The sequence below is a fragment of the Glandiceps talaboti genome, chromosome 12 (genome assembly GCF_964340395.1).
Source record: "Glandiceps talaboti chromosome 12, keGlaTala1.1, whole genome shotgun sequence".
NCBI classification, from domain to species: domain Eukaryota; kingdom Metazoa; phylum Hemichordata; class Enteropneusta; family Spengelidae; genus Glandiceps; species Glandiceps talaboti.
In genome coordinates this window covers 4,199,112-4,213,564 of record NC_135560.1, presented here as the reverse complement: position 1 = coordinate 4,213,564, position 14,453 = coordinate 4,199,112, and the positions used below count along the sequence as shown (strand labels likewise).

The window sequence follows — 14,453 nt, the reverse complement described above, 5'->3', positions numbered from 1 at the left end:
ACCAGGGTAACTGACGTCACTTTGGCACCTCGGGTCGTGTGAAAATCGAACGTATTTTATTGCACTTGGGGTATCCCTTGGAGCCTATAATTAAATCCGTGATTCACTTCACGATAAATAATTTGGTCCGTCTTTCCAAAATATTTAGACAATTTGAAGCGAAAAATTATTTCCTCACTAAATGTGGAAAGATATCCTCTAAATACGGTATAATTCTTACGGAATTGATAACAATAACCAATCACATATCGTCCCCATCTTGCGTCAAGTCAGGTCAGGTCAATCCCCAAGCTGCCCCTGCTCCATGCATGAGGAGGGTCGACCCGGCGGGGGATCGACTTGGGGCACCCCGAGTGTGACGTCTGTAGTTAATCGAACGCAACTCAGGGGTGCGTTCGATTATCCGTCCCCGGGGCCGGGGGGAGCCTCAGACCAGGGTAACTGACGTCACTTGGGCACCTCGCGTTGTGTGAAAATCGAACGTATTTTTAATTTGGGTAGCCTATAATTAAACTGATATGATCCGTGATTCACTTCACGATAAATAATTCCTCAAAATATTTAGACAATTTGAAGTGAAAAATTATTTCCTCACTAAATGTGGAAAGATATCCTCAAAATACGGTATAATTCTTACGGAATTGATAAACAATAACCAATCACATGTCGTCCCCATGTTGGGTCAAGTCAGGTCAGGTCAATCCCCTAGCTGCCCCTGCTCCACGAGGAGGGTCGACTTGGGGCGCATAATCGAACGCACCCATGATTGCATCATGATCAGACCACGCGTACCATTCTGTCACACATAACAATGTGAAATTATTTCCACTGCGACAAAATTTCCGGTCATTACTTTGACTCAAAGGCAACCATGCCATGTGATCCGGAACACCAATCAGTCAGACAGGCTTTTGAGCTAAATATTCGGCTCGAGAGCCATATGTGTAAATGCTTTTACCCTTTAGGGAGTGTCCAGATTTTACTTCAGGGGGGGGGGGTTGCATAAATTTTTCCCAGGAAAAATTAGGGGGGGGGGCTAAACAAAAAATGCACAATTTTCTAGGGGGGGGGGAACACGATTACTTAATGCAGCATAAATTGATCTACAATTCTGCCACTTCTCAAAGTAACTTGTCCGTGAGGATATGCAAAACTTGTTTCATCACGATCAGTGTTATCATCAGTACATGAATTTTCTGACCTATCAACAGTATCACAATAGTCTCCATCACTGCCTAGAACACTCATTACAGAAGTGTTACTTTCAGTCTCAGAGTCACAACTATCTGTTTCACTCATGCCCATGATAGTAGTTTTGGTGTTCCTATTATGTGTGTGGATATAATGTCTAATTTTTCTCTTGTTAATTTTCTGTTTTGATAATTAATACTCATCAAGATATTTATCTAACTCTTTCACTTTCATTTTTTCAAGAGTCCCGCTCAAGAACATCTTCAACCTGTCATAGTCATTATATTTCTTGTTTTCTCTTTTTTTTCTGTTACTCTTCCCAATGTTTTGATCTGATATTTTTGCCAAGTGAAATCCCCTAATACTGGAAATAGAAGTAAAACTTGTCTATCAGTCAAAGTATAACAACAAGCACAAATGTTGATAGTTAAATTATTTCAGTTTTTGACTATTCCTTCCAACAAAATGCTATTGACTAAGATCTTATACATTCGATAAGAAAGAATTGTTTCCTTCCTGATATACATACATACCCCATTTGACTCGATTTATGACGAACTTGTACTGTAAACCTTTGTTTTAAACTACGTCGGCTTGTCTTCTGCATTAACATAAACAGTGAAATCACATCATTTGGTCTCTATGTAATTGACTAAAAATGTGTCATTTTGTTTAATTACTGCCCAATACCTTTGGCGAATACGTCTGGCACCCCTACAGAGTAATGGTGTGTACAGTTTCTCACCACGCATGCTCAGTCACTTAGTTTGCATTGTCCAACTGAAGTTTACACGTCGCAGTAGTTGGCCAATAGTTTGAGCCAAATTTCTGAATTTAGTGTTCAGTTGGGACAGGTTTCCTTTTTTTATTTTGCAAATCGTTCACAACAGCCTGACTTCAGTCAGCCTCAGCCACCTTTGCAGCGGCATGGAGCAACAGTCAGACTTTCAGGATTCAGCAGTAGCCAATGTGGACGATCTAGGTGAAGTTATGACCGAACAACCAAAGACTTTCACTGAATTAGGCGCAAAGCCAAAGTCAACGCGGGCTAAGAAAGCAACCCAGGTTAAAAGACAAGGGACCAAAGACAGCAAAGTTCAGGAGCAGATCGACGAATTATCAGGTCAAGTGCAAGTATTGACCAGTCAGTTATCCGATTTCATGAACATTTCCCGCCAGAACAGTGACGTCACTGTGAAGCCAGGGCTTCAGTCACATGACACAACACCAGCTGATCAGCTACGAAGTCGCACCATGGCCGACTTGAGAAGTAACGCCAAGCTCCAAAGGTCAGTCGATCGTCTGTTGGACACAGCGACGTCATCAACCAGTTCCAGTGCAGATCATACTTCAGGAGACTCTGATGGTTCAACCACTGACTCACAGTTTAATTCTTCGATCAGGGTAACTACCCAAAAAAAGTCCACACGACAAAGAACAATATTCGACAGTTTTGAAGTACCCAAAGGTAAGAAAATCAAGAGTGGAGTCAACCGCAAAGCAACGGACAGGGTCAAGATATACATTCCGTGGCCTCAAGAGTTTACAAGGGACCCGCATCCGAACAAATGTGAAGCTCTCAAGTACGAACAGTTGACTTTACCTCAGTTAGTTGCCGGTGAACTAGAAATTATTTCAAGCATGTTATTAACCAGTAAGTCCGCCATGCATAGACTGCATCATTTGCAAGACATTGTTAATGATGTCCAATTGTACCCTTGGGATAGAATAAGGAAATATCATGCTATAATTCTGGAGTACATGGAGCAGGGCATCATTAAATGGGGTGATAGCTTTGAGCAGTTGCATGCTAGATTTGTTAGAAACCCTCCAGCAGTGGTCAGCAAGACCACTACTCGTACTAGGTTTTGTGCACCTTTTCAGAGCGGCAGATGTAGTCGTACAAGTGATCACATTGTTAACAGCAAATTAGAAAAACATGTCTGTTCAGCATGTCTTCTTTACAGGCAACAGGAAAAACCACACCCATCTACCGAGTGTCCTTTTAAGGACAAGGTAACAAGAGACCAAAAGAAGGAATGATATTTTGAGGTTGTCAGTACCACCAGTACTCCCACCTTCAGTCATATTGCTTGTGGTTCACCTGATTTGCAGCTTTCCAACAGTGTAACTAATATTTGCAGTTCTGTTCGTTTTTGTTCTGAGTCATATAACCTTTTTACCAACCGTCTTGCATTTCATAATTTCAGCAATTCTCTTTTTAACTTTTTCTACCCCGCAATGGATTTTAACTGTCCTTCCCCCATCTTGAAACACCCAACTGTGCCAATTTGGATTGCCCCTCCCGCTTATAACTGGCCCCCTTCCCCTGTCTTACACCAGCAGTGGCTGGTCGATACTCACTCGTCAGTCTTTAATTCTGGTAAACCTAATTTTTCAGGTTTGCGCATCCCAGTCCCGACATCCCTCAACTTACGAGCTTGGAAGGCTCGCTTACAGTGGTTTTCTGACACTTTCGTTTTACAGGGTTTAGAGTTTGGCTGGCCAGTTAACTACACAAGTGTTTCATTTCCCATTTCCTCAGCACGTAATCACATTTCATCACTCAGGTTTGCTCTTCATGTAGACAAATTTATCGTCAGGGAAGTGCAGTTGGGGGCCACAGCAGGGCCTTTTGTTGGCAACCCTCTTTCTCTCCCCTTAGCCACCTCCCCCTTATCCTCAGTACCAAAGAAGGATTCTTCTGATCGTCGTATTATTATGGATCTTAGCTTTCCTTCGTTCACGTCTGTCAACGCAGGCATTCCCCCGGACTCTTATCTGGGCGTACCTTTTCAACTAACCTACCCCAACATTGACTCTTTGGTTAGCATTATTACGGCCCTCGGCTCTGGTTGTCATCTTTTCAAACTTGACTTGAGAAGAGCTTACAGGCAGCTCCCAGTAGACCCACATGACTACCATTTGTTGGGTTTCTCATGGCGTAGCTGTGTTTTTGTCGACACTCGTCTCCCTTTTGGGCTTAGGTCAGCAGCTCTGGCCTGTCAGCGGACTACTAATGCTATTTCTTATATGTTTAATCAATTAGGTTTCAGTGTTGTCAATTTTTTGGACGATTTTTGTGGCGCCGAAATTCAGTCCCGCTCCCTTTTGGCTTTTAACACTTTGCGTTCTCTTCTTTTAGAATTGGGTTTAGAGGAAGCAGTAAGCAAGGCCATTGAGCCGACTACTCATCTGACCTTCATTGGAATATTCGTTGATACCATTTCCATGACATTACAGGTTACTGAGGATCGTTTACAAGAAGTGTTGACGTTGTTGTATACTTGGCTTCACAAGAAGAAAGCTACTAAACGTGAACTTCAGGTCCTCATTGGGAAATTATCATTTGTTGCGAGTTGTGTCCGTCCAGGACGCCTTTTCATTAGTCGTTTATTAGAATTACTTCGTTCAGTACATTCCCACAATTACCACATTTTCTTAAATTCTGAGTTTCGCAAAGACATCTTGTGGTGGTTAAATTTTTTGCACCATTATAACGGTATTTCCTTCATTCCAGATAAAGATTGGTCTAACCCTGATCATGTTTTCTCCACAGACGCATGTCCATCTGGTTGCGGTGGTCTGACCGAATCACAGTTTTTTCATTGCACTTTTCCACAGTTTATTGTTCACCAATCTTTACCCATTCACTGCTTGGAAATGCTTGCTATTGTGGTGGCTGTTCATTTGTGGGGTCATTCGTGGGTTAAAAAGCGTATTGTAGTGTATTGTGACAATATGGATAGTGTCCAGGTTCTAAATTCGGGTAGGAGTAGGGATTCTTTCATGTTAGCCGCAGCACGTGAATTGTGGTTTCATGCAGCTATTCATGGTTTTGAGCTGAGGGCACTGCACCGGCCCGGTTGTGAGAATCGTTTAGCCGACTGTCTTTCGCGATGGCACCTTAACACCAGCCATCAAACATGTTTTTTTTGAACTTACTCGTGATTCTCAGTTGCAGGAGGTTTTGATTGCAGAGAGCCACTTTCATTTCAGTTGTCCCTTTTGATGTTTTTTTTTTAACAGGTATTGCTGATGAACTTGGGTACCTTAGGAACGAGTTGCAGGCAACCCGTTTGGCAGCATTTCGTCCAGGAACTCGCCGTAATTTAGTCACCCAGTTTCGTGCTTACCTGTCGTTCTGTGTTTACTTTGATTTTCCACCACTTCCAGCAACAGGAGAAATTTTATCGCTGTTTGCTCAGTTTCTAGCTAGATCATTTCGGAGTTCAGCGTCTATCGCCAATTACATATCCGGTGTTAAAACTCTTCACATACTTACAGGTGCCTCAGTCTCTTCCTTTTCCGATCTGGAGGTGAAGCTCACCATCACCGGTTTGAAAAAATCATCAGTGCACTCACCTATTCAGAAGTTACCGTTTTGTATCACTATGCTAGCGGACTTGCAACAGCTCATTAACTTCAGTGATCCTTTTCATCTTGTAGTTTGGTGCGCTATCATTCTCGCATTCTTCTCCTTCCTGCGTAAGTCAAATCTTGTTCCCCCTTCCCGTGGTTCCTTTGATCCAGCTAGGCATTTACGGCGTTGCGATATCGACATTCAGGATGAATTTTTGTTGGTGGCTGCTCGCTGGTCTAAGACACTTCAGTGCCACGAAAGAGTGTTTCTCATTCCAATTTCTGCTATACCGGGTTCCTCAATCTGCCCAGTAGCAGCATTTAAGCGAATGTATTCTCGCATTCCAGCTCTTGGTAGATCCCCAGTCTTTGTGTACCCTTCAAAAGGCCAAGTTGTACCTCTAACTCAGTCTGCGTTGTCCTCTGCTTTCGGGAAGCTCATTTCCACGTCCGGTAAAAATCCCAAGCTCTACTCTTTGCATAGCCTGCGTAGAGGCGGTGCTTCCCTCGCTTACGCAGCTGGGGTACCCACTGAGTTGATCAAAATGCACGGGGACTGGCGCTCTGACGCTTATACCAACTATGTCAAAGTACCTTTGTCAGCTCGCTTAGCAGTTACTCGATGTATGGCTCAGTTTGCCTAGTTCATTGTTTCATGCTTCCTTTACAGGTGGTCTAACCTTTTTCACATATGCTGGGACTTGCTCAGTCTCTGACTTTTTTTGCCTACATGTAATTTACTTCTCAAGGATACACCAGTCCGTACCTTGTTATTGCCAGGTGGCAATATTTTGCATGAACATTTTTTCAGTTTAGTTTACGTCACAGGACATTTGTAGTACTATAACCACATTTTGCTCGTTTTTTGAGCCTTTTATTGTAAGGCTTCAGTCAAATTTCGCTGACTATTTGCCGCTAGCCTGGACCTCGTTAGTGTACTTGCCTTTTGGGGTCAGTTTATGTCACAGGATATTTGTAGTACTGTACCCACATTTTGCTCATTTTTTGAGCCTTTTTTTGTAAGGCTTCAGTCAAATTTCGCTGACTATTTGCTGCTAGCCTGGACCCCGTTAGTGTACTTACTTTTTCGGTTTAGTTTATGTCACAGGACATTTGTTGTACTATACCCACATTTTGCTCATTTTGAGCCGTTTATTGTAAGGCTTCAGTCAAATTTCGCTGACTATTTGCTGCTAGCCTGGACCTCGTTAGTGTACTTACTTTTTTGTAAGTTTGGGTGAGCTAGTTCCATTTTGGTTAGCTAGTTTCTCGAGTTCACTTTTACAGTTTTGCATGTTTGAGCTTTTACAGCCATTTCGTTTCGTCTCCTTTTCAATTTTCTACAGGCTTGCTGTTTTATTAGTTCTTGTATGGTTTTTTATTAATTTTTTTCTTTTCCTTTTATTTTTTGTCTTTGGTTCCCTTAATTTTCATTACTTTTGACATTACTTTTATCATTATTTTATTGTCACAATTTTGTATCTTAAACCTTTCTGTGCCTTTCAGGCTTGCTGTTTTATTAGTTCTTGTATGGTTTTTTATTAATTTTTTTCTTTTCCTTTTATTTTTTGTCTTTGGTTCCCTTAATTTTCATTACTTTTGACATTACTTTTATCATTATTTTATTGTCACAATTTTGTATCTTAAACCTTTCTGTGCCTAATTCTATTTTCTGTTTCTTTTTAAATTTTTGTTCCATTTTACCTCTCTGGCGGCCTCAGAATTCTTTTCTCCTGTTTGGTGGAGTACAATAAAGTACTTCCGGTATTTTGCCGCCAGAGATGTGTTGTGTGAGCTTTGTGTGTGTGTGAGGGAGTAATTGACTAAAAATGTGTCATTTTGTTTAATTACTGCCCAATACCTTTGGCGAATACGTCTGGCACCCCTGCAGAGTAATGGTGTGTACAGTTTCTCACCACGCATGCTCAGTCACTTAGTTTGCATTGTCCAACTGAAGTTTACACGTCGCAGTAGTTGGCCAATAGTTTGAGCCAAATTTCTGAATTTAGTGTTCAGTTGGGACAGGTTTCCTTTTACCCACCCACCCTCTCCCATTCCTTCATTTATTTAATATGTTTGTATTTTTTTTACTTATTTAGTTATTTATTCGGTGCTAGCTTCCAGGCACACTAACTGTAACATGCCTGAAATAATACAAAATTGAAAGCTTAGTAGATCTACTTTTGAGTGTTTGGCACCATGGTTCTTATAAACACTCATTTAGACTACTGAATCTGTATATTCTTTTCAACGATAATAGTGTGTACATACAACTATATTTTATGTTTATTGATGGCCGAATTTGGGAAATTTCAAAACTCTTCCCAATCACAAAATGATGTACGCTACTGTAGACATCATACCGTGGACGAATGGAACCCGTTACAAAAAGGGAAAGTAAACAAATGAAGTGGATTAATACACTTGGCACAGCATGCTGGAACAGCAGAGACCTGTATTGCATCATGGTTTGATGTGAAAAGTTTTATGGCCTCTTTATGTAATACCATGGGAACTGGACATTTGTTTGTAACCGTGAACTACTATGTACGGTGGCCATAAAACTATTCTTATCAAATGATGGAGTGCAATACAAGCTTAAATCTCTGCTGTTCCAATCCAACATGTTGTGTCAAGTGTTATTAATCCAATTCGGTAGTTTATTTTCCCTGTTTGTAACAGGTTCCATTCATCCACGGTCTGATGTCTGAAGTTGTAACATGAAAGAACAGATGTATAGAATTAGTTCCACAACGATATATTCTCTCTCGTATATGTTGTTTGTTAAACATTATCATTTTCATTTCATCATATCACAAGTAATTTCAAAAAAATCTAATAACTTTCCTTGGGATATTCCCTCCAGGTGTGATAAGTGCAAATGGGGAATCTCAAAACAAGTAGGTTCTCAAAAATTAGGTTAACATCTCTTTCTTGTTTATGAGTGCCACATCGATATTTTACAGGCAGATGCATCAAATCACGATGTATGTACAAAAAGGAATATCTATATACAATACAGCAGTTACAGTATGTGTGTGATATTGCTTGTGATACATACTGGAGACTAGTAGCAAGCTCACTACTACGGACAAACATAATGTCATTACCATATATTGATATAGTTAGCACTTTTATAGCGCGTGATTGTCAATCATACAATCCTATTGGAATATGATGACATCAATCGTTCACTGCGTATGCTCTTAGTGAAGAATCGTATGTTAGAGCGAAATACGGTTATAGTCCAGTTGCCAGAGGTGGGTTGTTGTTTGTTTGTTTGTTTGTTTGTTTTTTTTTTTGGGGGGGGTAACCTTGCAATGTGAGTTATATGATATTTTTTTTGCAGATTCCACCTCAGAAAGGTGTCCTGTTAGCATATCTGACGGGTGCCACTCGCGCACCCCTGGGCATTTTATTATATCGCGAGAAAACCGAAATACCATGTATTGTTATGGGAAAACACATGTTTTGGTAGGCTTAATACTTACTGCCTATAAAACCATGTTGGCATCCAAACTAGTATGGTCTGTGAGAAAGACAGTCAATAGACAGTTGGAATGGTAAACTGATTGATATTTGGAAAGCATCAACGCCCATATCCCTTAACGTATCAATGTTCAGCCTTCGTTTTACTAACCCTTCTTCCACATTCAGTCTGTTTCCATGGACCCCCTTCTAAAATGCAAGCACATCAGTGGCCTTTTGTTGTGTCAGAGTTTAAACTCAGTGTCGCAAAATACCGTTGTATTTCACTAGGTAAGCTCGATGACATACGGTTGTATTCATGACATGTACACATGTACATGAAAATTTAATTTGTTATCATTGATTTGTCCAAGACACTAAAAAGACTTAACCATAGAGCAAATAAATTTGTTGACTAAAAATGTTTATTTTTTTTATAGTAGTGTTAGGGTCATTGTTTGATGAGTAACCTTTTACCATTCAGAGAAAGACTACGAGAATAGAAATGATGAGTAATTTCATTGAGTTTGAATAAAAGGACAAGTCCAAGTCTGGTTAAAACTTCTGCTTTATTTGAATACCGACGTTTCGACTGTGCACAGACAGTCTTTTTACAAAAGCTTGGGAAAAATTGATGGCCCCTGCAAGTTCTTGATTTTTTTTCCATGGCGCCCCCCAATAGACTTCCACACATACACAAACACACAATGTACATGTATGTATGTATGTATGTATGTATGTATGTATGTATGTATGTATGTATGTATGTATGTGTGCGTGCGTGCGTGCGTGCGTGTGTGTGTGTATGTATACATGCATGCATGCATGCATGCATGTGTGTGTGTGTGTGTGTGTGTGTGTGTGTGTGTGCGCATGCATGCATGTATGCATGCATGCATGCATGTACGTACGTACGTACGTACGTACGTACGTACGTACGTATGTATGTATGTATGTATGTATGTAATGAGGCAGTTTTGGGCGAATGTGGCCGACTACCTGTGTACTTCCATACTCTAAAGCGTTGCATAAACTACTGGCTGAAATTAATTGAAATGCCAGATGACAGGCTGCCAAAACAAGCTTACATGATGTTGTATAAACTAGACGCGTTAGGCAGACACACTTGGGCTACGTCCATAAAGAACACGCTATTTTCTTATGGCTTTGGTTATGTTTGGCTAGCCCAAGAGGTCGGCGACAAGCAAAGGTTTATAAATGAATTTACCACTCGTGTGTCAGATATCTGTAAACAACAATGGCGTACCAGTCTGTCTCAGAAACCAAAACTGCGCACATATATAACTTTCAAAAATATACTCGAACCAGAAAAATATCTAACTTTGAACTGCAACAGAACATGTATTCAGGCATTTGCCCGTTTTCGCTGCTCATCAACCTCATTGGCAATCGAGGAGGGAAGACATCATGATATTGACCCACACCTCAGAGTCTGTAAGATATGTAACTCGAGTGAAGTAGAGGATGAATTTCATTTTCTCTTAGTGTGTTCAAAATATGACGTTCTTAGGAAGGAATACCTTCCACATGAATACCAGTCAGAACCAACCATTATTAAATTTCAACGAATTACATGTATGAGGACTAGGGACACAAATGTTCTGTACAAACTTTGTAAATTTATTCAATTGGCGTTTAAGAAGAGAGATTTTATTTTGATTTGCAACCGTGTGATGTAATATAATTTTTTTGTACTGAAACGATAATTTGTATATGGGCCGGAGGCCTTTGAATACAATAAACTATATTATTATTATTATTATTATTATGTATGTATGTATGTATGTATGTATGTATGTATGTATGTATGTATGTATGTATGTATGCATGTATGTATGTATGTATGTATGTATGTATGTATGTATGCATGCATGTATGTATGTATGTATGTATGCAATTACAAAAGAGTACAAGCCTCACAATGAACACTTTATTGAAAAGTGCCAATCCTTCTCAACCAATGAATACTTCGAAAACTTAATACTCATAAAACAAAACTTAAACGTTCTATGTATAAAAATTAAAAATAACACCCGGTATGGTTGTGCACAACTGTATGAAATGTATTGATATGAAGGAAGGTAAAATGAAAATATCTCTTTTGGACTTTAAGTCGTTTACACACACACACACACACACACACACACACACACACACACACACACACACTTTTACAGGGTAAATCATTATACTGAAAATAAGAAGATACAGTTGTAACCATCTCATGCACAGTAACAAGAACAAATATTTCCATCGGGCAATGCGGGTACTTCACAACTGTTCTACTTTTTAGATATGTATTGAATACAACTTTAGTGCCAATGCTGGTTTGTGTTGCTCAGCTTGTCAACAATACAAGTGTGTAAATATGAAGCGTGATTTCATTTGTCTTATATAGTCTACTAGCAATCTGATTAAAATCCGATGTGGTGAAAGCGGCTAAATGTCCTTATTTACCTCCATTCATCGTATTGTGACGTTTATTTTGTTCGGAGTGATCGCCGCCTTCGAACAAAATAAACGTCACAATACGATGAATAGAGGTAAATAAGGACATTTAGCCGCTTTCACCACATCGGATTTTAATCAGATTGGTCTACTAGATGACATATGAAGACATTATACTCTAAATTTGATTTGATATTTTACAACACTGTTTGTTCAAATTATTAGCTTTTGTTAAAAAAGGAGAGAATATTAGTGTTCTTGTCCCGTGTCCTTTGTTTTAAACATCCTCGTAAACGTTATCGGCCATAACTGTGGTTTCTCCATGGCGTAGACCTTCGTATTGCTGTTCTTGTCTTTCTCCTGTCAAACCTGTGTAGTTTCTCGAATCGTCAGGCTGTGCGATGGCAATATCAATTTTGTCAACACCGACATTTTCATACGCCACAGTTAATTTGTCATCCGAGTCACGACCTCTAGCTCTTGGTTTGTCTCTGTAATCATTCTTTGAGGCCTGTCCTTTGTACTGGTCAGAATTATCATCAGATCCTGCATCGCTTCTATTCAGATGAAGAAGACGTAAAGTCTTCTGTAATTTACCCGACCGCCATAGATATATAAACACAATGATGACAATACAGACTATTGTTGTTAGTATACCACCAATAAATGCACCAACTATAGCTCCCTTGTCGGAACGTGATATTGTTAACCTGTGTTTGCCTTCACCAGGTGATGACATGATTGGATTTTGCGTTTTGGCATCAATTTCACCAGTTGGTGTAGAAGATGGTAGAGTCAAGACCATTCTGTCAATGTCAATGGCAACAGAGGCATTTCCAACACCCTTGTCATTTGTGGCTTTACACTCAATAATAAAATTATGACTGTCTGTGGATGCTAAGTGAATAACAAGAATGCCTCTATCGCCGAGGATCTCAAAACTACCAAAACTAGATCCTTCAGATATTTCTTCATTATCGACATACCATGCATAGTGGCTTACAGGAGGTGAAGTGTTTATGTTACATGTGACCAGTACAATGGTCATTATTTGGTCACCTCCTTGACTGTACATGTATGTGTTTACAACTGCAATGGGCGAGGTCTTACAGACTGATGTTATTATACCATACTGTTTGACATTACAAGTGAACACTATCCCAGCATCTTCCATAGTCGGTGTGAACGTTAAACCAACTCTAGTAGTTTGGTTTCCGAATCCTTCATTCATTCCAACTACAGTTCCATTCTCAGAGACCAACGTAAGAATGACTCCAGGATCACCACCAACACTGTCACATTCAACAGTACTCGGCGAACTGACATGTCCCCCTCTACTTAGTTTATGGGGTGCAGAGTTCATTGAACATATTGGATATCCGTTATTTGGGGGAATTATCACATCTAGTTGAATCTTAGAATATTGGGCCATCCCAAAATCAGGTAGCATTTCACAGGAGTACGTTCCTTCATCAGACTTGGAAATGTTTGTGATATTCAGTGTAAAGTTAATGCCTTGGCCGTCGTACATGTCATTTTCAGGTGGTATGATGTAACGATCAGCGTTTAAGCCAGAGGAACAACCTCCGTGTAGGTGATCATAGTGTACGTGCCAATGACACGAGACAATTGATGCGTCTTGCACTTTCCAGGTCGTTTGAACAAATAGGTCTACGTAAGAATAATCAGGATATGAACACGGAATAACGACAGTGTCACCTTGCATCGCTGTAATTGTTCCGTTAATATAGTCTTCACTTGCTACGAATACCAAGTTTTGTATGCCGTTCATCAATACCAGTAACAGCACTGGCGTTAAGATATGGCCTTTGACAATCACCATGTCTTTCATCATTGTGAATAGTTCATGCATGAACATAGATACTGCTTTGGAGGTATATGTACAAGTAGTGGTTAATTATTATTTCCTTGATCCGGGTACTTTCCTCGTGGCGTTTTTTTTTATGTCTGGCAGGTGGGTTCATAATGTCATTCTCGGTAGTATACCTTGAGGGCACGACATGAGGTTGATTTGTATCCTAGGCCTGTTACATATATAGGGACATATTGCGCACCACTTACATTTATGTGACAACGACTGTAGGCATGCGTTATTACGCTTTGGATTGTCTCACACTATCCAATCAAACCATATACGCCATGAGTTGTATAAAAAACTAGCCAAGAGACTTGGTTATCTGGCCTGACAAAGTTGTTGGCCAGTAAAAGTACTAGATAGCTAAGTATCTGGGCTACATACAAACTGTCAGATCTTACTTCTACCAATACCTCTTCCTATAAACGAATATGATAGATTATATTCCCTTCTTGGCACAGACTTGTGAGACTGTATGAATACAAATAAAGTCTAACTTATATTCAATAAAGCATAGAGCTTGGTGAAGCAATTCGCTTTTTAACTTTAGTTTATATGACACATTTCTTTCATTAAGAACCTACGAATGCCATATGATTTGGGTATGAAAAGGACCATCGGATCGACTAAAACTTTCTCAAAGCATTAATATTATAACATCATTAACGTCACAATTGTACTATATTTCCGTAAATAAACATTAAACTGCGTGGTTCATCAGACACAAGAGAGGTTAGTGAATAGTTGCACTCTAATAAATTTACTAACGATTAAAAATCAGGGTCAAATATCTGAGATTCACTATCCAGCTGACATTCATTCGTTCGTTCGTTCGTTCGTTCGTTCGTTCGTTCGTTCGTTCGTTCATTCATTCATTCATTCATTCATTCATTCATTCATTCATTCATTCATTCATTCATTCATTCATTCATTCATTCATCATACCTTCATAAAATATACAATATCTCTCACCAATTTAAAAGTCCTTTTAGCCCCTGCTTCCCGTTAGATGTGTCCAAGGGTGCTATTACAATTATTATATCCATGTGTCTGTCCGTACACCCTTGCTCAGTTCAATGTGTCACTG

At 39.7% G+C, this 14,453-nt stretch overlaps 1 protein-coding gene across 1 annotated transcript; it reads left to right on the top strand.

Annotated features, from left to right (window-relative positions):
* The first annotated feature begins 5,585 nt into the window (after positions 1-5,585).
* LOC144443618 (uncharacterized) lies at positions 5,586-6,197 on the top strand. Its single transcript, XM_078133160.1, has one exon. It carries the CDS (start codon positions 5,586-5,588, stop codon positions 6,195-6,197), a length of 612 nt encoding a protein of 203 aa, XP_077989286.1.
* Positions 6,198-14,453: the final 8,256 nt, after the last annotated feature.

Bases quoted from the DNA above. Each gene is read 5' to 3' on its own strand.
- LOC144443618 (XM_078133160.1), top strand. From the start codon at position 5,586: ATGCTAGCGGACTTGCAACAGCTCATTAACTTCAGTGATCCTTTTCAT.